The sequence below is a fragment of the Notothenia coriiceps genome, unplaced genomic scaffold (genome assembly GCF_000735185.1).
Source record: "Notothenia coriiceps isolate Sejong01 unplaced genomic scaffold, NC01 NC01_scaffold00002842, whole genome shotgun sequence".
Lineage (NCBI taxonomy): Eukaryota > Metazoa > Chordata > Actinopteri > Perciformes > Nototheniidae > Notothenia > Notothenia coriiceps.
The window spans coordinates 239989-263629 of record NW_011335543.1 but is presented as its reverse complement, the minus strand read 5'-3'; the positions used below and the strand labels follow the sequence as shown (position 1 = coordinate 263629).

At 40.7% G+C, this 23641-nt stretch overlaps 1 protein-coding gene across 1 annotated transcript; it reads left to right on the top strand.

The window, feature by feature from the left end:
• The first annotated feature begins 15782 nt into the window (after positions 1–15782).
• Positions 15783–22390, top strand: creb3l3a (cAMP responsive element binding protein 3-like 3a). Its single transcript, XM_010765964.1, has 10 exons — positions 15783–15808; positions 16177–16293; positions 16459–16705; positions 17922–18055; positions 19201–19311; positions 19409–19515; positions 20470–20538; positions 20683–20767; positions 21324–21417; positions 22050–22390. Exons 1-10 carry the CDS (start codon positions 15788–15790, stop codon positions 22364–22366), a joined length of 1302 nt encoding a protein of 433 aa, XP_010764266.1. The 5' UTR covers positions 15783–15787; the 3' UTR covers positions 22367–22390.
• The last annotated feature ends 1251 nt before the right edge of the window (positions 22391–23641 follow it).

Below are 23641 nucleotides of genomic sequence, written 5' to 3'. Positions count from 1 at the left end.
GGAGGTATACACACATATTGATAGATGTCTTGTAATGCACTGTTGAGGAACCTGTGTCCCAAGTTTTTCATTCATTGCATAACTACACCGTAGTTGTGTGTATGATATGTCAATAAACCTGAAGAAAATCTTGAAAGGGATGTGCAAAATAGCAATTATAAACAGTAATTCATTATTAGTAGAGAATAACGAGTAATTAATTTACTTTATAGAGATCTGCAGATAAATGTTTAGTCTTCTCGAGCACCAACTATCAAATATCTCTCCTGATTGTTGGCACTTGACAATCACCTTTCCCTGAATTTGACTCAGGTGTAACTAAAGTCTGATTTAAGGGTTGTTTATATTTCACATCATTAATCAGAATCTGCAAAGTAACTAAAATAAATGTAGTGGAGTAAAAATACCAGGTTAACCTCTGAATTGTAGTGAGTAGAATTACAAAGTAACAATGAACTGTCATGTGGGTATATATTAATGCTGCCCATTATGGATACAAGCGATGTTCACCCATTTAGTATACATGTTTTACATTTGTACACACCAATGTGTTTCCTATTGCCTAAACCTCCAGGGCTGTACACAGTTTAATACTGTCAACTTCTAATTTTGGGAAAAACAAAAACGTCTTTTAAAACTACAATTCCCAGTAGAGACGTGCCATAGAACATGTTGCGAAACACAATAGCCATCATGTGTAGTTCTGGGGGGGCGTTCGAGTCCAGTTTTGAATAGTCTGCCGTGGTTTCGTTTTTCAAAGAGCTTGGCGCTCGGCGTAACCTTGGCGCACTGCCACTCCAACATCAAATCCCAGAGCTTGAACATTAATCACGGGGTTTGTCAGCGGGACTGTAGTCCCAAACGATAGCTGGGGATTATGGGTAGTGTAGTGTCTTCGGCCATCCTAAACTGAATTTTTTTTCGGATATCATATCGCATTAACAACACCANAGCCGACACATAAAAGTTTTAGAAATTCCCGCGCGAGCTCGACCAAAGAGTTTTAATGGATGGGGTGGAAATTCCCATCAAATTTAACCAGGTTAGTCTGTTTAATAAAAAGTTATGGTCCGGGTATCGAAGATAAAAAGTACCGATCTGGTCCCCACCAGTTTGAGTTTTTGTGTCACCCGTTGTAATTTTTACCCATGATAGCTCCCGGCCTGACCAAGTTACAAATAACGTTTTGAATAACTTTACTTGTAATAACGTTGTATAATTTGGACTTGATTGTTTCGAAAGTTAATAACGGTTATTTTTGGTTGTAATTTATTAGTCAACGTTAAGTAAAAGAATACCGAGATAGACGGTCGAGAGAGAGGGCCTCAGTAAAGAATACTAATGTAAAAAGGCGTCCGGTTGTTGTCGAAGTTTTTTTGTTAAGGGGGAGTTTCTTTTTTTTGGTTTGTACCGGTGACAACAGTGTTATTTGTTTCACGTCTTCCTTTGTAGGTAACTTTGAGTCAAACGACGAGACACTACGTATCTAGTTCGGTCTTGAACCGTAGACGTAGAACCCACGTTCAAGTAGTTACAAACCAATCGAGAAGTCCTAACTTACTTCCACACGTAAGGTTATATGGCCGCCCGGTCTGATTATCATTATGTTTATATAGGACGCCCGGCTTTACTTTAGATGGCCCCGGAGACTCAAACTGTGTACACGAATCTGGGACAAATTGTACTTCATAAACAAATAGTGTGGGAAAGATACAGTGGTCAACGCTTTTATAAATGTGTACACGTAAGAGCGAAATTCGAGGAGTAGGTACGGAGGGAGGATGAAACTATCCCAGAAAATTGGTTATTCTGGTTGTATCTCGTTCTTATTTTTCGAAAACTGGGTGTTAAGTATATTCCTTTTTTATATTACCTTTATTGAAGTAATTTCGTTGTTAGTTTCTCCTAAGTAGAGGGACCTGTATTGTCTGTACGTTGTCTAAGACAGTGTCTTTATTTGGTTCTATCATGTAAATATTATGCTTGTTATCCTTCTACTATAAAATGTCTGACTAACATTATAATATTCGTTAACCTAGACTCTCCCACAGACGTCTTCGACCCGGTGGTAATTGCATCCCCAATGCGGATACCATTGGGTACAATATATTGGTCTCGCCTCGGAAGACGACGTCACCCAAAGGGTTTGGACCCCGCGCGTTTCTAGCGGTCCCCCCCTGCGGCCGGAGTCTACTAAACTCCGGTTTATAGTATAAATCTGAAAAAAAAGAAAAAGAAAAAAAATGTATATTAACATTGCGTTATGTACTAACAGTGATTTTCCGGAACAGAGATGTAATGTTATTTCATATTTTCTATTAACTAATTAAATTAAACTTGAATGTTTAAGTTCAATAATCGATATTTCCGTATGTTTCTGTCTTTACATATTAACCAAAGAAATTATCTTTACAAAGAAGACGGGCATTCTTCACAGGTTTGTCCGAAAAGACCTATTCGTGTAAAATTTTATAACAGGTACGGCCAAAGTCAACCTAATAAACCAGTGTCAACGAGGCTAGTCTAGTCAGGAGGAGGTAAAACATCTAAAAATACTGAAAACTATAGGTGTATTTTTTGTTGCCGTTTTAGGCCGAATGAAACTCGTACACAAAATTTGTCAACTTAGGGAAACAACCCTTAACAAAGGTGAACGCGCAGGAAATTAAAGAAGTATGTCGCCCTTAGTTCTACTTAATTAGGACTCAGGTTATTGGTAGTTTCAGTGAGGTTAATCACGAGGATTATGCGAAAGTAGGAGGAAATTGTTTTTATAGTGTAAGTAGGGTCAAACACTGTCAATACGTAAAAACTCTGAAAATTTGCAATAATGGCGACAACGGAACCTTTTTTTCCAACCCTTTGGGACGAGATGACCTGAAGATACCCATGAGGGGAGCTAGGGATTAGATACGTGCTAAGAAAGTGACTCTGAGTATGGGAATTCGACCGGGGGACCTACCCGATGGACTTACGCGGCGCGTAGGTGACGTATTCTCCGCCGGAGCGGGCGAGTGACGATATGGAAATGAAAGAGAAAATCGACTCGGTCGTATCCGTCGTCACGAGGTATTCATCTCCCGAGGCGACCCAAAACCCGAATATATTGGTACCCAATGGTATTGCATTGGGATGCAATATAGAGAAGTGTCTTATGGCGAGGTAGGGGTACAAAGTCTGGCCGAAAGACAAATCGTCAACGACGCGGAGAGAGTGGAGAGGGAGCCGGCTCCTCCATGTTAAATCGGAAGGGAGCGGGGTGATACCCCCTCTAAATTTTGGGGGGTTGTGCAATTATTGTGCAATTATTGTGCCAATTGCGTTTTTTTTTAATTGCCGTGATTAATAAAATTGCGCTAATTGCGTACACATAAAAAACAGGAGCCGGGCGGGGTATCAAAGTCTCGCGAGCTCAAATTTTAAATGGGTAGATGTTCGACCTACGACTGTCGGGGGCGAGGCGGCAGGCAGGGAACGCCGTCTGGTGTGAAGGCCGTCCGTGGCTGACCGGTAGCCCTCCTGGCCTCCTCCCACAACATAACACACCGCGCTCTCTCTACTGGTAATTTGGGGGCCCAACATAAAAAAAAACCCCAAACCAAAAAAAAGGATAAAGCGTATATACCGAAGCGGGAGATTCCGATAGCGATAAACCCATTAGGGGGACGCCGGGGGCGCGTCGAGACTGTGAACATCATGGTGCGGGTGGCGTTCACCGGGGTGGAGCCCGGAGGAAGGCATATTTATCCTTCCACCGGGCCGTTAGACGAGGGAGAAAAGAAAGTCGTTGGCAGTCCGTCCATTTTGGACTTCGTGTCCTTTCCTTAATTTCAGTACTCGTTGTTAACACGAGGACTACAACAGGGAGTACATTTTGCCCACCATGTAGGTACTGGATACTGGATGTGCGCTATATGCTTAGGACAGACCCCGGTCTCGTGCGCATGCGCCGAGAGTCGGCGTGCCAGCGCACAAGCGTAACACGGGCAGAGGGTAGTCGGCTGTCCGTTTCGTTTCTCACCTGCGAGATGGACGGCGCCGACTCCTCCTGCCTAGACCGGCAGGTCCTACTGGGCTAGACCGGCGCGAAGGGTCGGTAATCCTCCATGTCCTCCCCCGACGGCGCTTGGGCTCCTGGGACTCCCGAGCCCCGGTGGAAACAAGGGAAGCGATTCACCCTCCCTAAGGTGACTGAATCCCAAAGCGTTGGTGGGGGCGAGACCTCAGGCTACAGAACTGCCGCAAGACCCAATTCGTCCGGTTTGAACAAGCAGCCTGCCCGGGACACAGGAGGGGGTTCCGGTCATACAGCGGGCGGTCCGCTGCCCGGTAGGTCCACGCCAAGTCGAAGCGCCGCGCTTAATTGGTAGCGCACGCCGTTTGAGCACCAATGCGACTACCTCGCCAGTGGTGGCACGGGTCTCCTACGCCTCCTCTAGCCGATTCGCCGGTCGTGCCGCGGTGCGACACGCGCAGGCCACCACGGGTTCGCATCACTAGCGTCGCACCTACTGCGCTAGGTCGACGGGTGGAGCCGCGTTGTCCGCCGACAATGTCTCAGGCCGGTCCCTTCCAGCAAGCCTGCGAGGCTAGTCAGCCGCCCGGCCATGGGTCAAAGGATACATCCTCAGGTACTTTCGCGTCGCCTCGTACCACCTACTATAGGGTTCGTGCAACCGACCGAGTCGGAGACGCCGCATTCGAGAGTCGACCGTAGTCGCCGTACCGTACTACTCATGTGGCTCGCCGTCTAGAAGAACAGGGAAACAGTACAGCAAACCGTATCCCGTGGCAGGGCGCGAGAGGCAGAGGGAGAGAGAGAAGTGATCACACATAACATACCCCACCAGTCTTACCCATACAACTACCCATGAGGGCAACAGCAGACGAGGGTGTTCTCGGCGGACTCCTTCGTCTCGGCCGGGACTAGCGCAAACCCCCCTCCACACTTCCTTTATTTTACTATCGAAATTAGAGTGGAAAAACAGTAGTACAAAGTTTACACAGTGGTTAGGGGTGAGACACACTTGGTCGGGATCTGAATAGCACAATATATCGGGTCGTCCAAGAATGTTTTCGGACGGTGTAAAACTAGATAGCAACTACTTCAATAAGTCTCAGCGTACAAATTGTGCAGAGTCGACGAGAGGATTAGACATATAACACAGATCAAACACCCGAAACTTCCTTACAGAGCCCCTCCTCCAACAAACACGAACGCGCACATGACCAATGAGGGCATGAGATAAGTTTGTGCACAGATGGAAGGCTGACAGGCAGGTAGGCCATCCAGTTATTTTAGCCGGGCCGGCTCAAATGATTGGTCGTGCTTTTTACAGTACTACGGCTTCCACAGATGACATTTTTTTATGGATTTGTTGTCAAAGCACTTAAGATATTCATTGGAATCGGGATGTTAAGAGCATTCCATGGAATATAACAAAAAGTGTATCTCGAGCCGGTTTCTCAAACTTACCACCTTTAAGCAAAAATATGATCTTTACCCATTTTATTAAACATTAAATTATCGATATTCAATTTGTACAAATTAAAATGACCAAGAACTTACCATAACAAGACAACCACGTTTTTTTTGTATTACATTTAAGGCATATTAAATGGCAATATTAGTGATATTTTATTAAGGCAGAGTGAATCATTAACCTTAAACCCTTACAAGCTTTATGGACATCTTGTGAAGTGCGAAAATTATGTTCAGTGTGATTGGTGAATTCAAAGTACAGATGGGCAAGGCCGATATTACTTAAAGTGCATGTGATCTAGTAGAATATGTAATAAGAGTATGTCCTCGAAACTGCTTATTCGAGTCTGTCAGGCGAAATTTATTTTATTTTGTTAAAAGAGCATTATCACTATGAAGTGAAAATGCTCTTATTGCTTAGGAATTTGGAAAACGTTGTATGTAAGTGTCCCAGTTTTTAGACAGGAGGGAAACAAAGTACTGCTGTGGAGGCATCAGCAAAACATGTTTTAGCCAACTAAGCCAAAAAAATGCTAACGCTAGATTTAGAACATTTGCACTTCTTTATCTTGACAGCCTTTTCTGATGGGGACTCAAGCTGTTATAAGTTATAGACTTTGTCCTCAAAAAGGCGTAAAAGGAAGCTGAAAAGCTGTGTAAAAGCATCTAGTCAAATCAAAACCCTGAAAACACCTCCATCTAAACTTTGGTGAATGATAGCAAAGTTTTATCCAGAGTAAGCTTTTTAGCCTGTTTTTGTTTCATCATTACACTAAGAAATGCAACATCAATACAGTTGTGGATGTTCACATAATATTTTACTCATGTACAGTACTCTCTGTTTATGCTACGTTATACTTCCAATCCACTACATCTTAAAAGCCAATATTGTATATAACTACATTCATTTCACCACTTTACTATTTAAATTTATATTAGTAGCTAATACAAAATACAAATGCTCAAGATGATCAGAGGTGCAGTACTCAGATATTGTACTTCAGTAAAAGTAGAAGTACCAGAGTGTAGGAATACTCTGTTACAAGTAAAAGTCCTGCATTCAAAATGTTACTCAAATAAAAGTACACAAGTATTAGCAACAAAATATGACTTACTTGGTATAATTACCGACAGTAAAAGTAGTCATTGCACAGATTGGTCCATTTCAGAATAATATATATGATATGTTTTATAATGATTGATCATGAAAGTGTTCTCAAAGCTGGTAAAGGTGCAGCTAGTTTCAATGACTTTGTATACTGCAGGGTAGCTTGTGGATTTACTCCAGGTGGAACTAAAGTCTGATTTAACACTTGATTATATTTCACATCATTAATCCAGATCTGTAAAGTAACTAAAGGTATTAAGTACATGTAGTGGTGTAAACGTACTTGATTGACCTCTTATTGTAATGGGGAGAAGTACAAAGTAGCAAAAAAAATTCTATTAAGTAAATTACTATTATCTTAAAATGTAGCCTACTTGAGTAAATGTACTCAGTTGCTTTACACCACTGCAGAAAGCCAACATTAGCAGGATGGCCCAGCCGCCCAGATGATGCACGCGCTGCTCATCGCGTTGCTCCTCCTCGAGCTTTCGATTGAAGAGCGTAAAGGGACTTCAACCGGAAACCAAACTTTTTCTTCGAACTTTTTTTTCCTCTGAAGCAAAAGAGGAAAAAGGCACGAGAGTCATAAACCTCACGGTTCCTTATTTCCTTCATTTACGTGTGCTGTTGGAGATGTGTCAGCTGCCGACCTACAGGGGAGAAGTAAAGCGTTTGTGGCGAGGATAAGGGCGACGTCGAGTGATTTTAGGCTGCTCCCCTCACATAACGGATTGTGGTCCTTTATCATGGAAGATGTGAGTACTCCCTACACTCCCACCGTGTGGGCTGGCAGCCCTTTTACCGCCTTTGCAACGCAGTTTTGTCGTGTTGAGATATTTAAGTGAGACTTCAGTAGGCAATAATGTGATGTTATAAAACTGTAGAAAAATAACGTTACTGCAAGGGCGCGACCGATTTATTAAAGCAGCCAGGGCCCATAGAAAAGTTGTGTACTCGAACCGCTATTTTCTGGATATGTTAAAATTACTTCTAAGAAACAGTTATGTTAAGATAGATTCCAGTCTGTCTGCTGCCGAAAACTTAAGTCAACAGTATTTGGCACAAAGCACCTGCCCACCTGTCAATCTGTTTCCTCTGGTTGGTCAGAGCCCATAAGAAACACTAGAACACTGAACTCCCTTTAAAAGTGTTACATTTTATTTTTTCGCTATATGTGGGTGTTAACATATAACTTTCGAAGCATAAAATCAGTCCTTGTCTGAGTCAGATTGCTCCTGCGGTGAATTCGGCATCATTACAATATCCATTTAGCACATGGTGTGAATTGCATTTCAAGATAACTGTTCATTTCGGCAGGGGAGTTTTTAGGGAATTACAAATGGTCAACAAATGAAATGTAGCTGTTGGATTGTATCTTTGCCGAATTTGCTGTGATAGCGGTATGTGTCAGAACAAATGTTAACAAACGCTTAATAACGTGTCATGTTTTCACAATAATAAAGTTACATTTTATTTTCCATATCTATGAACGAGGTTTGGCGGGCCGTTGTCAACAGGGTAAAAGAACATCTTTAACTTTCCTCACAAGGCAGACCTTTGTTACTTGATTGATTTGTAGTATCTAATGATATTAATTTATTAAGTTAATCCTCAAACTGAATTAATCAACTACATACTGTTTACTACCTCAATGCAAATGTGGCATTTTGAGGAAGCAAAGCTTGTTAGAAAAAGGAAGTCAAGTATATCACCTACTTTAAGCAAGGAACTTGCAAACAAGCATGCGCACACCGCCCTTTCCAGTGTAGCATTGCTCAAAAACGGCCTTCCCTTCTCCATCTAGAATCTGATAATTAAATGCAGCTTTTCTTGAACTTTCCTTTTTCTCCTAGAATAACTCTCTAGTTCAGACTATTAAGTCTATAAACCATGAAACAGCCTCAACCCACATTTAGACATGTGAAAAAATACCTTTCCCCTTATTCTCACATGCATCTTCCACTATAAACTGTGTGTTGGCATGTAGTGAATACAGTGAGACTATTACAACTGTGACTTCATCAAAGTTAAATGTTGAAGTCAAACGAAGTAGTACTTTAGCTACAAATAGAGCATGTTTAAACAGTCTCAACCAGGTATAGACATTAAGAAATGCACCGGTCATATTTCCAGATTCGTAATTGATTTGCCAGAATCTCTTCTTAAACAGGAACAACAGAAGCATGAGGTCACTGTCATGGGTTGGGGTTTGATGACTTATAAAGGTTGCATCTTTCATTACTTCTTGCATTGAATCAGTCCAGTTTTTAGTGGATGGCTTTGTGTCAGAATTGTGATCTGACTTCTGCAGCAGATGGTGCCGGGACTCCTGCATTGCAATACCTTTTTAATCAACCTTTGCTTTTTAATCAACCTGTGTCAGCCTTTACAGTAGATACAAATAATCACTTTATGACATTTTAAATATTAAATAAACATCATTATCATTTTATATTGTGACATCTGAACCGTCTTGGATTTAGATCTAAGACTCTTCAATCATAAAAAACAGATTAGTTTGCACTTCTTTATCTTGACAGCCTTTTCTGATGGGGACTCAAGCTGTTATAACCATCTCTGCTCTCCCTAAAGCCAACACACTCCATTTAAAATGTATGATTTTAAGCCGAGAACACTGGAGTTACAAACTAACTATCCAATCAGTGTGTTGCCTTTGGCCGGAGCATAGATAACTGCTTAATTTTCCGATAAGAAACATAGACTGTCCGGCAGCAAAATAAAGTGGTAAAATATTTGAAATATAATGTAAACTTTTGCTGCTGCAGTACAATGCTTACTTTCTCTTCAGTAACTCCTTTCTGTTTTCCAAACTGGGGTTATACCAAACACCACCACTGTAGATAATACACTTACTATGGATAAGTATCTCAACCTCTCTTCAAAACGTTCAAAAATATTCCTTTAAATTGCCTACAGTAAATAAATGTGGGCTTGCTGACATTTTTTTTATTCAATAGATTACCGGAGTAAGACGCCAGTACGGCAAGAAAAACGATGTACCGTGGTGATACTAGAAAAATGTGTTAAGGAGCTGTAGTGTATAGTTTTTTATATACTAAAGCTGTACTAAAACTAGTGCTCGGTGTTTACGACTCACACTCACAACAGCAACCACTTGGCTGGCTGCCCATTGACAGCTGTGTGGCTCTCATCTGTTCCTTTATATTTTGTTCCTCTTCGCTCTACTTCACATTCTGCCTTATCTTATTCATCTTTCACCCCAAAAACCGCTGCTGTCCTTGCATGTCTCAGCGCTGTGACTCATCCTTTTATCGCCTTCCCACTGACCTAGAGTGCAGAGTGTGACGTGTCTGCCTGACCCATTCAGAAAAGAGGAAACAGACTGCCACATTATGTGTCAGGCACAAAACAATTAACCCTCTCTCATCATCGTCCTGCCATCCAGGCCTCTGCTACACAATGGATGTGTGTGTGCATGATCTTACTGGGGCACCGCGGACAATTTCTGGGAAAGGGCCTTTTTTGAAAAAGAGTATAATGAATACATGTGTATGTTCTTGAAATGTTGTGACAGACAGTCCTCAAAAGATGGAAAAATGCTCTCTTGGAAGGCATTTCGATCGTTGCTACTAACTGAAAAGGGGGTTGAAGAAGAAGAAGATATACTTTATTAACCCCTTACAGGGACATTTCTTTCCCCACTCTGTTGTGTTTACACACATTACACACACAGGGGAGGATATACATGCACAAACACAGAGGATATACATGCACACACACACACAACCACATGCAGATAGGCAGCGCCGGTGTCAGTACCATATGTGCTCGGGGTACAAGATCTGCTCGGGGTCCGTTACGCTTATCANGTTGTTATTCATCGAAAATGTCAACGTTTTGAGTTATTATTAGTCCTTAGTCTTTGTCCAAATATGGTTCCATCCAAATGTGCATACTCCTTTAAACTGAACTACAGTACCAATGCATGTATTTTTTATCAATATATTATATATATATATATATAACGTGTATTAACCAATCATAAATTTTCGTTCCCACACACACACACACACAACACACACACACACACACACACCACAACACACAACACACACACACACACAACACACAAACCACACACACAAACACACCACACAAACACACACACACACACACCACACACACACACACACACACACACACTCTCTCAGATGATCCCGACGCCACAGAGAGGCACTCTGTCATATTTGTTATTTTCTTTTTGTACCACCTAGTAAAAGACAAAGTCGACGGTCAAGAGACGGAACCTGACCGCTCGCAAGTCGCCACATTTGCGACTGAGATGTCCGTCGAGTGTGTGGCTGCAGTCCAATAGTTTCGTTGAGTAACCATCTTTACATTAATTCACGTAAATGAAGTAAACTCATAAGTTCTAAGTTTCAAAAATGTACGTGTTTCGCTTTCTGCAGCTGGTGGCCCTGAAGGGGGGTTGGAGCAGAGCGTACAGGTGCCAGCGGGGGTCATGTAGGTCTTCACGTCGATCATGTAGGCTCCTTTACGCTGCAGGGTGACCACATCGAAGCCCTCCCCCACCAGGTTGTGTCCCGGGACGAAGGGGGCGGTGTGACACTGGCTGTAGTTCCCAACGCCACAGGAGAGGACAGAGGACGACAGAAAGAGCAGGACACTCAGGTGGAGGAGGGGGGGGAGGAAAAGGAGAGCATGGCTGGAGTCAAAGAGAACCTGAATTAAAAGAAAGACAAAGAGAGAATCAGAATAACTTTATTCGTCCCACAGAGGGGACATTTACATTTGTTACAGCAGAAAAGAACCAAAGACAACTTAATGTTTCCTAAGAAGCATGCATACACAAATATTTGTATTACACAATTTACAAAATACGCATCCTGTAACAGTTTTGAAGATGTAGCAGCCAGGTATATATTGCACAGTTATTAACAGGCATATATATATATATATATAATATATATATATATATATAATATATATATATATAGTATATATATATTGCACATCATTTGTATTTTCAACCAACAAGGGTGTTATAGTGTAGTTTGTGTTGTTTGTGTGTGGGGGTCTATTAGGGCTCATAGTTTCTCGAATAAAATCCCCAAGCTTCAGACACGCCCAGCTCCAAGCTTTTTTTGAAGCTATAGTGTGGACGGGCCGTTACAGCTGAATGAGGCGATTACCATTGTTTTCAGCAAAACGCCTCACAAACTGATTAAGATTTAAAGCTATGGTGCATTTTGATTCAATGCTGAGTACAGCCTGAAGAACATATCGAGGATTAAAAAACTAATGTCACAACAGGACTTAGAAAACCTTGTCCATGCTTTTATCTTTAATAGACTCGACTACTGCAATAGTGTATTCACAGGGCTGACAAAGAAATCCATCAGAAAACTGCAGCTGATTCAGAACGCTGCTCCACGTGTCCTCACTAACACTAAAAGAGTGGATCACATCAGTCCGGTTCTGAAATCTTTACATTGGCTTCCAGTCGGCCAAATAATTGATTTTAAAGTAGCTACTATTGCTAGTTTTTAAATCATTACATGGTTTAGGACCAAAGTATATTGTTGAACTCCTGCATAATGACGAGCCATCAAGGTGCCTCAGGTCTTCTGGGTCTGCTATCGGTTCCGAGAGTAAAAACAAAACATGGAGAGACAGCATTTAGCTATTATGCCCCGACACTCTGGAACAAACTACCCAAATCATGCACGTCCGCAGAAACGCTTACTATTTTTAAATCGAGACTAAAAACATATCTCTTTGGCTGCTTTTAATTGAGATGCTCATATTCGCACTACAGTATGCCTATGCCTTTTAAACGTATTGTATACCTGTGGTGTTTATTTTTATTATTTTTATTATCTTTGCTTTGTAATGCCTGTTGTAAAATGCCCTTATATATGTGTTTTTACTGTATTTATCCTAAAAAGTATTTTAATTTGTTTTGTAAAGCACTTTGAATTGTCGCATACAGAAAATTGCTATATAAATAAACTTGCCTTGCCTTGCCTTACCTTACAGCCAAACTTGACAGACTCTTCTCTGTCATTGTACTGTAGACCGCAAATACCTCATTCCTTCCGTCTACTTGGATCCGAAATGCTTCTCGTTTTGCGCTGTCCCCCCGTTCAAATGAAATCGCCGCCAATCATATTTCCAGGCTTGCGCCGGGGGAGGGGTTACAAGGCTCACGTCTTGTGCTGCATTCACTTGCACTCGGACATTAGAGATTTTCTCTCATAAATGTCCGATGAGCCACAACTTTTCTTTCAAAACAAAGCTGCCAACTGGGGTGGCAGCTGCGGTGGCAAGGCATTTTTCTGAGGTGGCAGCTGCCACCCCATGCCACCCCGTAGAACCGACATGTTTTTATGAACCCCACAGCTTCCGGTCTTCTCAGACCCGAACGGACAAAAAGACGTGCTGCAGGCAAGAAACACGCTACCAATAGAAATACATTGCTTTTAAAATCGTTCTGTGTGACACGAAAAAAAGGGGGAAATCGTGTTGGTGAACACGAATCAATAGATTAAATGTCTTATAATAACAAGAAATGCCGTGAGACTGGGTTGGATAATTCATGGCAATCTATCCTATATTAATTAAACATTTCACAGTGAATCTAAAGTTTTCTCCTGCTGGCAGTGCTAGAGGACATGCCAAGAGGATTACCAAAGTCAGTATGAGACTCATTTTCTGGGGAGCATAATTGTCTTAAAACAAAGTTATAGCCGTACATCCAAAAGTTGTTGAGACATTGGCATTCCTGGAGTGATATCACTATCATTTCAACATTTAGTGCAGTATTTCATAACAAACCTTATGGTTATAGGCCTACATCATATTTGTCTTTACTTGTACTATTGAACCTTTACTGCTTTACTTAAAATGTACAATTTACAAAACTCTGCACTAAATAACCCACTGACTGAAAATATTAAATTATAAAAAGTGTCTCCATTTTGTTGTTGAGTGAGATCCCTGAAATAAAGACGCTGAGAGTCTGGTTCAAACACTGACTAACAGTGATAGATAAAGAAGTAGACACACCAGTGGTTCCTTAAACACATCTGACTCTTTTAGTTAATTATCCAATATAAATATCAGGCTATAAAACGTACTCTGTATTGAATATCTCTTCAGGCTGCTTTTCAGAGATAACGTTTTCACAAACTTCTTGCAGAGTAATTAAAGAGCGTTTGCCCTTTGGAACCTTCCTCCATCAGATACTGAAGCAATCACAATTACATAATACTTCTTTTATGAAAACCCAATAGACCTGTCCTGGCAAGACACTGTAACTGTGCTGCATCAGCTGGCTGCTACCTTATCGTACAGATCACATCTCAGCTCTCATATTCACTGACACTGCTTTGCTGCTGCTTTACAAAAGCCTCCTCCATCACTGCCTCCTCCTTCTATGCTCCATTTTATCCTCCCTGCTGAGGATGTTGTTAAATATGGGACAATAGTTTGCTATGATTCCTCCACACTATTTTTCAGGTATTAGGCTCTACTGCTACAGCAGATCCATGCCGCCAAGTCAAATAAACGTATTGCCATCTTCAACTGCAATACGTTTATTAGTAACTCTGATGAAACCTTACAGATGATGACCTCATTCTACCTTTCTACATGGCAGGCAGCTCAGAGAGGATGTGAGGAGGGGATTTTGGTGGAATGGAAATAAGTACCTTGTTCTGCACAGGCAAAAATCAATTGAATTTTACACTAAAACCATTTTGCCAACAGCATTTCTATTCTCAAGTGATTTGTGGTCGTCACACTGGGAGAGGGGGATCATGCTTTTACACTTGAAGATTTTTGTCATCATTGAACGGAGCCAAGACGGCCGTTTCCCCTGAGTTTCCAGTCTTTGTGGTAAGCTAACTGCAGGCTGAAGCTTCACATTCACCGTAAAGACATGAAAGAGGTATCCATTTCCTCATCTAACTCTCGCCATCAAAAGCAAAAACCATGTTTCTAAAATCAAACCATTCTTCTGACAGTCAACTGTCAACAGCGTCGTATTTACAAGCGGACTGTCCATGGTATATCTACAACAGCAGACAAATGCATACTTTTTAAATCAATCTTCCTTAATTTCATGTGGTAAAAAAAGTGAATTATGTACATGCAAACTGCATAAGCTAACAAAGAAATGAAATGAACCTAACCCTACATACAGTAGCCCACCAATATCCTCAGAAAACACTGCTCCCCACTTTGTATATCTTGATCTTTTTCTTCTGTTTTATCTTCCTTTTTTCATCTTACATAAACAATTCATAGGGTCCAAGTGCTATCTATAACTGCATGGCTAATACAGACGTTGTTTGTGCTTCCTTGTTCCTCTACGATTTATGTATTTATTCATCCGTGTACTTGTTAAGGTACTTTCAATCTGGCTTAAAGCTTTGCTGGAAACAATAACAAGATTTTATAATTATAGATACTTAGGTTTATTAAGCCGCCTTAGAGGCTGATAATTGCTCTAAGAGTCCTCTGGTTGCTTTGTATCCCATTTATTATACTCATCAATTATTCCCAATTTCCTCAAGAACTTTGACAACACGATATTATCTAAAGGGTATTTAATTAGTTATTTATTTAATTATCAAACAACTAAATAAAAAACAAACAATTAAGCGTTATAAATTTAAATAAAACAGTGCTGTTTCAATCGGCAGAGATGTTTTAATTACTTTTGAAACCAGTGTAACTTTTGCTTTCCTAATCTTGACCATTGTACATTCATTTGTTTTACATCTATGCCAAAGGTCAGAGCTATCCTTATGTCAATAAGCTATAAAAAAATTATAATAAGGAAAAAGAAACAACAGACTTTGACCCCTCGTGGGGTTTTAACATCTTAGTGTAGACCTCATGTCCTCCGTTTATAGATAGACCAACTTAGGAAGTTCCTTAGTTGTGTACTCTTTCTTACCAATCAGATTATATCTCTACGTAGCCAATGAGGACAGAGCAAGCCAGTTGGCTGGGTGTGTTAGGTTGGAGTTTAAACTTTGGACCAGAACAGAAGAGCCGAGAGATACAGTGGAGGCTCTTTAGGAGCGGGGAGACAAAGCTACTCCACAAAAAAGTACATTTGATATTTTGGCTGAGTTTCTGTTGTCTTGGGGGTTTCTTTGGTGTTACAACGAAGCAAGACAACTATGGAGGACTACCAAGAACCGGTAAAGAACAAAATACTTCCTGTTTATTGCATTGTCGTTTGAGTTTCTTGGGAAAGCGAACAGAGCAAAGTTCAGGATTGAGAGTAAATCACAAGCGTATACAATAAAATCTGTAATCAAAGGAGAAAAAGACAATTTAGAATGGCATTGAGGGACATGAGCATAACCGTAAAATTGTCAGATATCTGAGCAGATGGGGGAACATATTGTACAGTACAGTGTGTTCTGGTGCGATCACGGTGAATGGTTAGGAAAGCAGTCCCCAGCTGTTGCGGTATTTGAAACCTTTATGTTGTGCTCTCTTGGCTTCTCAGAGCATGAAGGACATACTGTGTGTGTTGTGATTAAAAGTCATGATGTCGTTTCAGGGCTGTGATGGCATTGAACTGCTCGATTGGCTGTTTGATCAAAACGATGGAATTCTCCGTCACGAGGAACCAGGACGCCAAGGCAACCATCACACCTGGCTGGTCCAGGACTCAAATGTGCGTGAGGCTGTGGGCTATCTAATGTCACTCATGCATGCTACAAATAGCTGGTTGCTTTGTGTGTACTGTATATTCTTCGTTGTTTTAAAAAAAAAGACTCCCCCATCTCTCTCCATGTTGACAGCTCATGCTGACAGACTAATGATGCCACTTTCCACCCAGCAGATGCTGCAGCCGGCCGAGCAGCCAGATGATGACTTCCTCAATGCCCTACTGAGTGGAAGTGATTCTGTGTCAGGCTCGCCTGTCTGGTCCCCTTCTCAAAGTGACAGTGGGATCAGTGAGGACCCCCCCTCAGACCAGATGGACAGCCCTCAACGCCCCGGGAGCCCCCCTGGCGACACTCAGTTTTTTGCTTCCAGGCCACAAACCAAGGCAGACTTGGATGCCAACTTCTCCGTTGACCTCCGTGAGTCTCAAATATCCACAGATAAAACATTTCTAATGCAACACCAAATCTAAGAATGTAACTCATGATAATGTTCATTATCGATTATCGAAATCAATCAGACAAAGCTTAGAAAAGAGGCGCCTCTGGTATTACGAAATATGGCATTTGATCCCATAGATACTCAACAATTCAGCCAAGGTAGTCTTATATTTGTTGTTTGACAGATCATTAGACAAAACCAAACATAAAAAGTCTGTCCTAAGGAATTTATTAGTTTCTGACTCAGGTAAAGTGGGAAAAACCATAAAGTTCCCCCAAAACTACCTCTTCAACATTACTTAACCATTTCACACACATTGAGGCTATATTAAGCAACATTTTCTTTTGATAACTGATATAATAACCACCCTTTCATTCACTGAGCCTCCCATGAAATTGTTTGGTCTGACCACAGTCCACAAAGTCTATTAAAAACTGAAAGAAAAATATATATTCACATTTGAGAGCCTGCAAGCTTTTCCATAACAAAAAAGAGTTAATGAATTATAATAATTTCAATTAATTGTTGGGTTATTTACTGAGAGCAAAACCTAATTTCAGTCTGGTCCACTATCTTAAAACATGTTTTCAGTCTTAGGTCTGAACAAAGAATACACAATGTAAAATGTCGCAATTTATTTTGCAAATGAATCCCTGGATCACCAGTACAACAAAGATCAAATACAATCATTCATTGTTAGTATTGGCTATAACACACATGTTGAGAACCAAACAGAGTAATTGATATTTGTTTAGTGTTTAGGCTCCAAATGTAATTTCTCCTTTTTTGTATTATTTATCACCCAACCTAAACCATGACCCATGCCCCCCCCCCCCCCTCTATGCATTACATTAATGCACACAATGTACAACAATATCTGTTTTCTTTTTTTATTACTGCGGATTTTTTTCCCATATTTTATTCCATTCCATTTCTATGTAAATACTGTTATATTTTACTATTTTTTTTATTATTTTTAATATGTTTCTATATCTCTATCTGTGTTATCTGTGTCTCTATATACATTTTTGTCTTACTTTTATGTAAGCACAATGACATCAAGTCAAATTCCTCGTACGTGTCAACCTAATAAACCTGTTTCTGATTCTGATCCTGATTCTGATGACAGCAGTGTGTCACATTGATCACATTTGCACATGCTTTATGTGTACTCGTGTGTCTGTGTGGTTGCAGATGGCTGGGGTCCTGGATTCCCAAATGACAGGATGAGGATCACACCGTATCCTGCAGATGCTCACAGGCCACAGCTGAACTCCGGCTTCCCGCTGACTGTCAAGGATCTGCTACTGTCTGGCACACCGGAGCCTGTAAGTGAGAAAGTGTGTCCTAATGAGGTGGGAGTTTATCGGTATAGGGAGAGTACAGGAGAGCTAGGTGGGAGAACGATGGTGTCTCACGGGTGTTTGTGAATCTTTCCTTGGCTGCATTTACGATAACAGTGACTCATCCAGCCTTTCTAAATTCCCAGTTTCAACCTCCTCTCTCTGTGTGTGTGTGTGTGTGTGTGTGTGTGTGTGTGTGTGTGTGTGTGTGTGTGTGTGTGTGTGTGTGTGTGTCAGTGAAGATAAGCAGCTGAGTTTACTCACTGAAATGATGGATTCACCACGGGATCTAGCCTTGGAATTGCTAATTTAATTCCTATTTTAATACTTTATTTATAGAATATTCTCAGAAGTGTTTATGCTCACAAAGAGAGGAGGATTACTCGGTACAGTTTAGGTTTCTATTTTGTTGAAGTTGATATCCTGATTTCATAAACTCCTTAATAGTTATTTAACCATTTTTGAGATATAACCTCTGTTAAAGTATGCAGACATTACCATTGCACGTTGTGATAGTATCTTACCAGTATTATGCTGCATTATCCATTAGTTAGATAACTTCTCACAAAGAACCTTGTTGCAACCCATTCTATTCTATTTGTCACAATCATTATATTCCACACAACATGACTTCAGACTGTACTTGTACTTGAAGAGTGCAAACGTTCGCCAGGGCTGTTTGCAGAGAAATAATGTATCTATTCAACGGCCCAAAAATGAATAGTGTTCTGCCTTTGCCAGTGACTCAACCATCTACCAAGTTTAATTGCGTTTTTTCTGTAATCCTGCAGAAAAACAGAAAAACAATCCAAACCTAAAACATCCTTGGCAGAATATATAGTGTGGTTGTGCTTCTGAGAATTGAGGGTTTGTGTATGTTTCATTGATCCTATCTTCACAGATGAGTTTAATAAGATGGAGAGGGTAGCAGAAAGCAACTACGGTTCTCACATCGCAATTGCTTCGAGGTAGCAATGAAATATGAGTGATGAAGGTGGACTGCAAGGCTTGGGGAGAGAGGGGGAGGTGAAGGAGGAGGAAGAGGAGGAGGAGGTGTGGGGGCAGAAAGATATTTTAATCACACAGCAGAGATTATGTTTCAAATATTAGTATTCATGTCTCCCCACCAGGTACCAAACATTTCCCAACAATCCATTCAAGAGTTGATTCTCAATGAAGATGAGAAGAAGCTTCTGGTGAAGGAGGGGGTGACTCTGCCCGGCCAGCTGCCTCTCACAAAGGTAAACACAACTCAATAACAGTGAAAACAATTATCGTCTTGCAGATTTGATCTCTTAGAGGTTCAAAATGTAAAATGTTCATCCTCTCTCAATCTAGTACGAAGAAAGGATACTGAAGAAAATACGCAGAAAGATTCGCAATAAGCAGTCTGCTCAGGAGAGCAGGAAGAAGAAGAAAGAGTATATTGATGGGCTGGAGAGCAGGTACGAATTACATTTAGTTAAGAGTAAAAGGAGTAAAGGTGATTATTTCACATGTTTGAACTATAGCTCTCTCTATATTATTGACCGTCAGACCAAACGCAGAAAACAATTTTGAAAACATCAGCCTTCTGGGACCCGAACGGCTTCAGATATGCCATCAATGTGATCATGCAGGTTAATAGATTTGTGAGCAGGGACACATGTGTTGATGTTCGAGGGCTGAACCGGTGGAAAATAATAAAAGATTTGCGAACAAAATATGTTGCAGTCAAAGAGGGTGCAGTGTTAGAATTGGAGTAAAATGTGTGAAACGACCATTGGAAATGACATGTGATTATTTCAATATTATCCTGAATAAGAAGAGCCATTTTCAAAATATTCCTGAACAGGTTGCCTTCCCTGGGCTTTAAAATATATATTGCCTATCAAACATTTTAATAAATAAATCATAGTTGTTTTTATTATTATTATGCGCCGGTAGGACTCAGATGAGGGTGTTGTACTTTTCCTTTTCCTTATACATGTGATGTTTTGGTGTTTTTTGTTGTTGTTTTGTTTCTTTCCGTTAACCGTCAAGTGGGAAATAAGTATTTTTTGTGTTTCTCTTAGTATCCTAAGATACTGTTATGTTTGGCTGTGAACAATTTGTTTTATTATGAAGGGCAGACCATCTATTTCTATATACTTCGTTTTTTTTAGAAAGGGTAAGGTCATATAAGATTTTTTTCTTCTCCCTGCTCCTTTTCGCTCAATTATGTGTTTTTATAGAGACATGTTTTGTTGGCAAATATTGTACATTGGGTGTTGCGTACCATGAGCGGAACTAATACAAATGAAATGAAATAGTTTTTTGCAGTACCAGAATAGCTGAGATCCTTCTATGTTTGTCTGTGAGAGATTTCACCTTGTCCTGACCCCCCCCCCCCCCCNNNCCCCGTGTTTCATCTCCCCTAGGATGGCTGCCTGCAATGCTCACAACCACGAGCTTCAGAGGAAGGTGTCCCAGCTCCAGAAATGCAACATGTGAGAGATAAAGGACTTCTCTTTTTCCATTTCCTGAAGTCTTTGCAATCCTGTTCCCTCAAACCGTTGTCAATCCAATTATTTTTATCGAACTTTCATTTCTTATTTCTCTTTGTATTTCCTTGTTCCTAATCCTCTCCGCAGGTCACTGATGGAGCAGTTGCGCAGGCTTCAGGCTTTGGTCATGAATACATCTAACAAGCCAGCACAGACTGGAACATGCGTGCTGGTACGTGCGTGCGTCAGGCGGACAAAAGAAATCCATATGACTCATTGTAAAAACAAATTCACATTCGTAGCAAGCCAAATAGCAACAACCATTACAATTGTATTATCCATTGAGAAAAGCCAACCCAGATATGTGCACAATGGACAAAATACATAAAAAGGCACGGTACTCTTTCTCACTGTCTGAATAGAGGCCATTTATTGCATCTGATTACTCCACTCAAATACATTGTCAGACCTGAAGCAACATTGGTGGAGAAAAAAAATAAAAATAAACTTTGAATCTGTAAAATATCAATGAATCACAGGATTATATACTTCGTGAGAAAAGCACAGCATCACTATGATTACTTCCTTGATTCTATACTTCGTGAGAAAAGCACAGCATGAATATGATTACTTCCTTGAGCATTGTATAAAAAACTTTTTTGCAGAGGGACTATCCAAACCACCAACCATAAAAACTAGATCAAAGCTTTCTCAAGCAGTAACTTTCTACAATGTCATCCTGAATTTAACTTTTCCCCCCATCCTTTGCATTGTTATCACATTCTCAGGTGCTTCTGCTGTCCTTCTCACTAATCCTGTTCCCAAACCTCAAGCCTTTCTCCGACACCAAGGTCAGCCAAGAAGACTTCAGTCCAGTCAGAAGTGAGTACCATTCAGCACCAAGTAGCTGTTTTCTCACCTGTCTGCAAACTTCTCCAGCACCTCTGCGTCACATGAGCTTGTTAGTTGAGTTGGAGTCCCTTCTGCTGCTGGAAGGCTTCCCACCTGCAGAGCTCCAAAGACAGCTCCACCTGTCTGAGGATTTGACAAAAAATCTAAAGATTAGAGCCAATTTTCAGAGAACCAAGGACATGTATTATCATTATGGTTATCAGGCTTTTGATCGAATGTCAAAAGCTTCTGATGAATTACTTTGTTAATACATCTGATTGAATCTTTATCATGAGGCAAGGTCAGGTTTTGCAGAACAACAACGTGTCATTTGTAACCAGAAGCTGTTTGACAGATGTTGCTCTTTTACCGAGTGGTGCTAAAGGCTCTGTTTTTAGAGCCTTTAAAATCTTTACGTTTGAATTTGAAGTACTTAGAAGTACACACACACACACACACACACACACACACACACACACACACACACACACACACACACACACACACACACACACACACACACACTCTGTTACTACCAGCAAGGAAAAATGGAGGTAATAATAAGCAGAGCTGCATGTCTAGAGGCTTGAACCCTTTTTTTGTATTCTCCTCCTCTCCCACAGTCCAGTCACGGTCGCTGCAGAACCTACAGGCGTCCCGAGTGCTGCATATCACTGAATCCCCATTTTCTGCTGAGGACGAATCGGAGCCTCTGCACAGGCATCTTCCCGGGGAAAGGGGATTGGAAGATATTACCACCATGATGGGAAAGATGCATGTGAACCAAGACCAGTCCAATGTGGAGCCCATGTCTCTAAACAGCAGTCAGGAGGAAAGAATGGGTCATTTCCATGTCGACCCAATTACTGGTCACATAGCGTCTTTGACCTTGGATCCCCAGCGCTCCGCCCGCTTGAGACCACATGCTGATGACATGTAACATAGATAAATGAATGATCCCCACACAAATTCCCCATATCCTCCTCCTTATAGCAGGCAATTATCTGGGGCTGCTGTTTACACAGACAGGGAAATTAGGTTTTAATCACTCCTGTTTTTTTCTTTAATATATATTCAGTTATACTTTTTCTTTATTTGTGATACAGTTTTATATCAGTATATGGAGGATATTAATCCTACAATGACTTTTCCTTTCAAGATGAACTTTGTCTGCTTGGGCTTTGATAAAATACCAGTATAAATATTAGTGTGTTTGTCAGAAACTGCTAAATCTGTGATGATCGTCTTGATCTCAATGCATATTGTGTAAAATGTTAAAGCCAGCTTTCTTTGATTGTAACCCTTTTAAGATTAATTTTAAGGATAGAAAATCCTCAAATAAAACGTGTCAAAATTAGATCAGTGTTCTCAAAATACTGAGGGTTGATTTACTACGTTTTTTTAGAGCTTTAAAAAGTGACTCCTGTCAGTGTCTGAAAAGATATCAGAATCAGAATTCCTTTATTCGTCCCACAGAGGGGACATTTACATTTGTTACAGCAGAAAAGAGCTAAAGACAGCTTAATGTTTAACAAGAAGTGCGCATAAAAAACAAAACAAATATTAAAGATACATTTTTAAAGAATTACACAATTTACAAAAAACACAGCCTGTAACTGTTCTGACGATGTAGCCAGCCATATTGCACAGTTATTCACGGAATATGTATATTGCACATGATCCAATGATTAGACAAGCCATCTCTCAAAAGGGTGAGTACATCAGGTTTGATGTCAGTGGACACAGAGGAAGAGACAGCGGAAAACTAGGCCAAAGGTGGATCAGATGACTCGTTTATCTCATGACTCAGACCAACCGAATAATCAACTTGTTGATTTATTTACCTGGAAAGACAGGCTGGAGCTTGTGTCCACAGACCCAGCGTGTCTGGCTTGTCAGTGCAGACCACATATTGAGGGGATGAAAGCCGTCTTATCCTTGTTGCAACTTAGGCCAAAAAGTAATCTAAAGGTCTGACATTTATTGTGGTACCGAGCTTCACCTCGAGGGACAACCAGAGATTCATTTCTGTGATTAGAGGAGCCACTGTAGAAACTGGGTGACAGGTCATAAAGTGACCTATCAGAATAATAATTAAAAAACAATATTTAACCACATAAAAGAAATCATTGATTTATTAACACTCCTTGGTGCACAGAAATCATTTTATTGTGTAATTGACTTATAAAGATACATAAGATAAGATAGAACTTTA

Bases quoted from the DNA above. Each gene is read 5' to 3' on its own strand.
- creb3l3a (XM_010765964.1), top strand. From the start codon at position 15,788: ATGGAGGACTACCAAGAACCG. The intron at 19,312-19,408 runs GTAAACACAACT...CTCTCAATCTAG, and splicing joins GCCAGCTGCCTCTCACAAAG to TACGAAGAAAGGATACTGAA. The intron at 19,516-20,469 runs GTACGAATTACA...CATCTCCCCTAG, and splicing joins ATTGATGGGCTGGAGAGCAG to GATGGCTGCCTGCAATGCTC.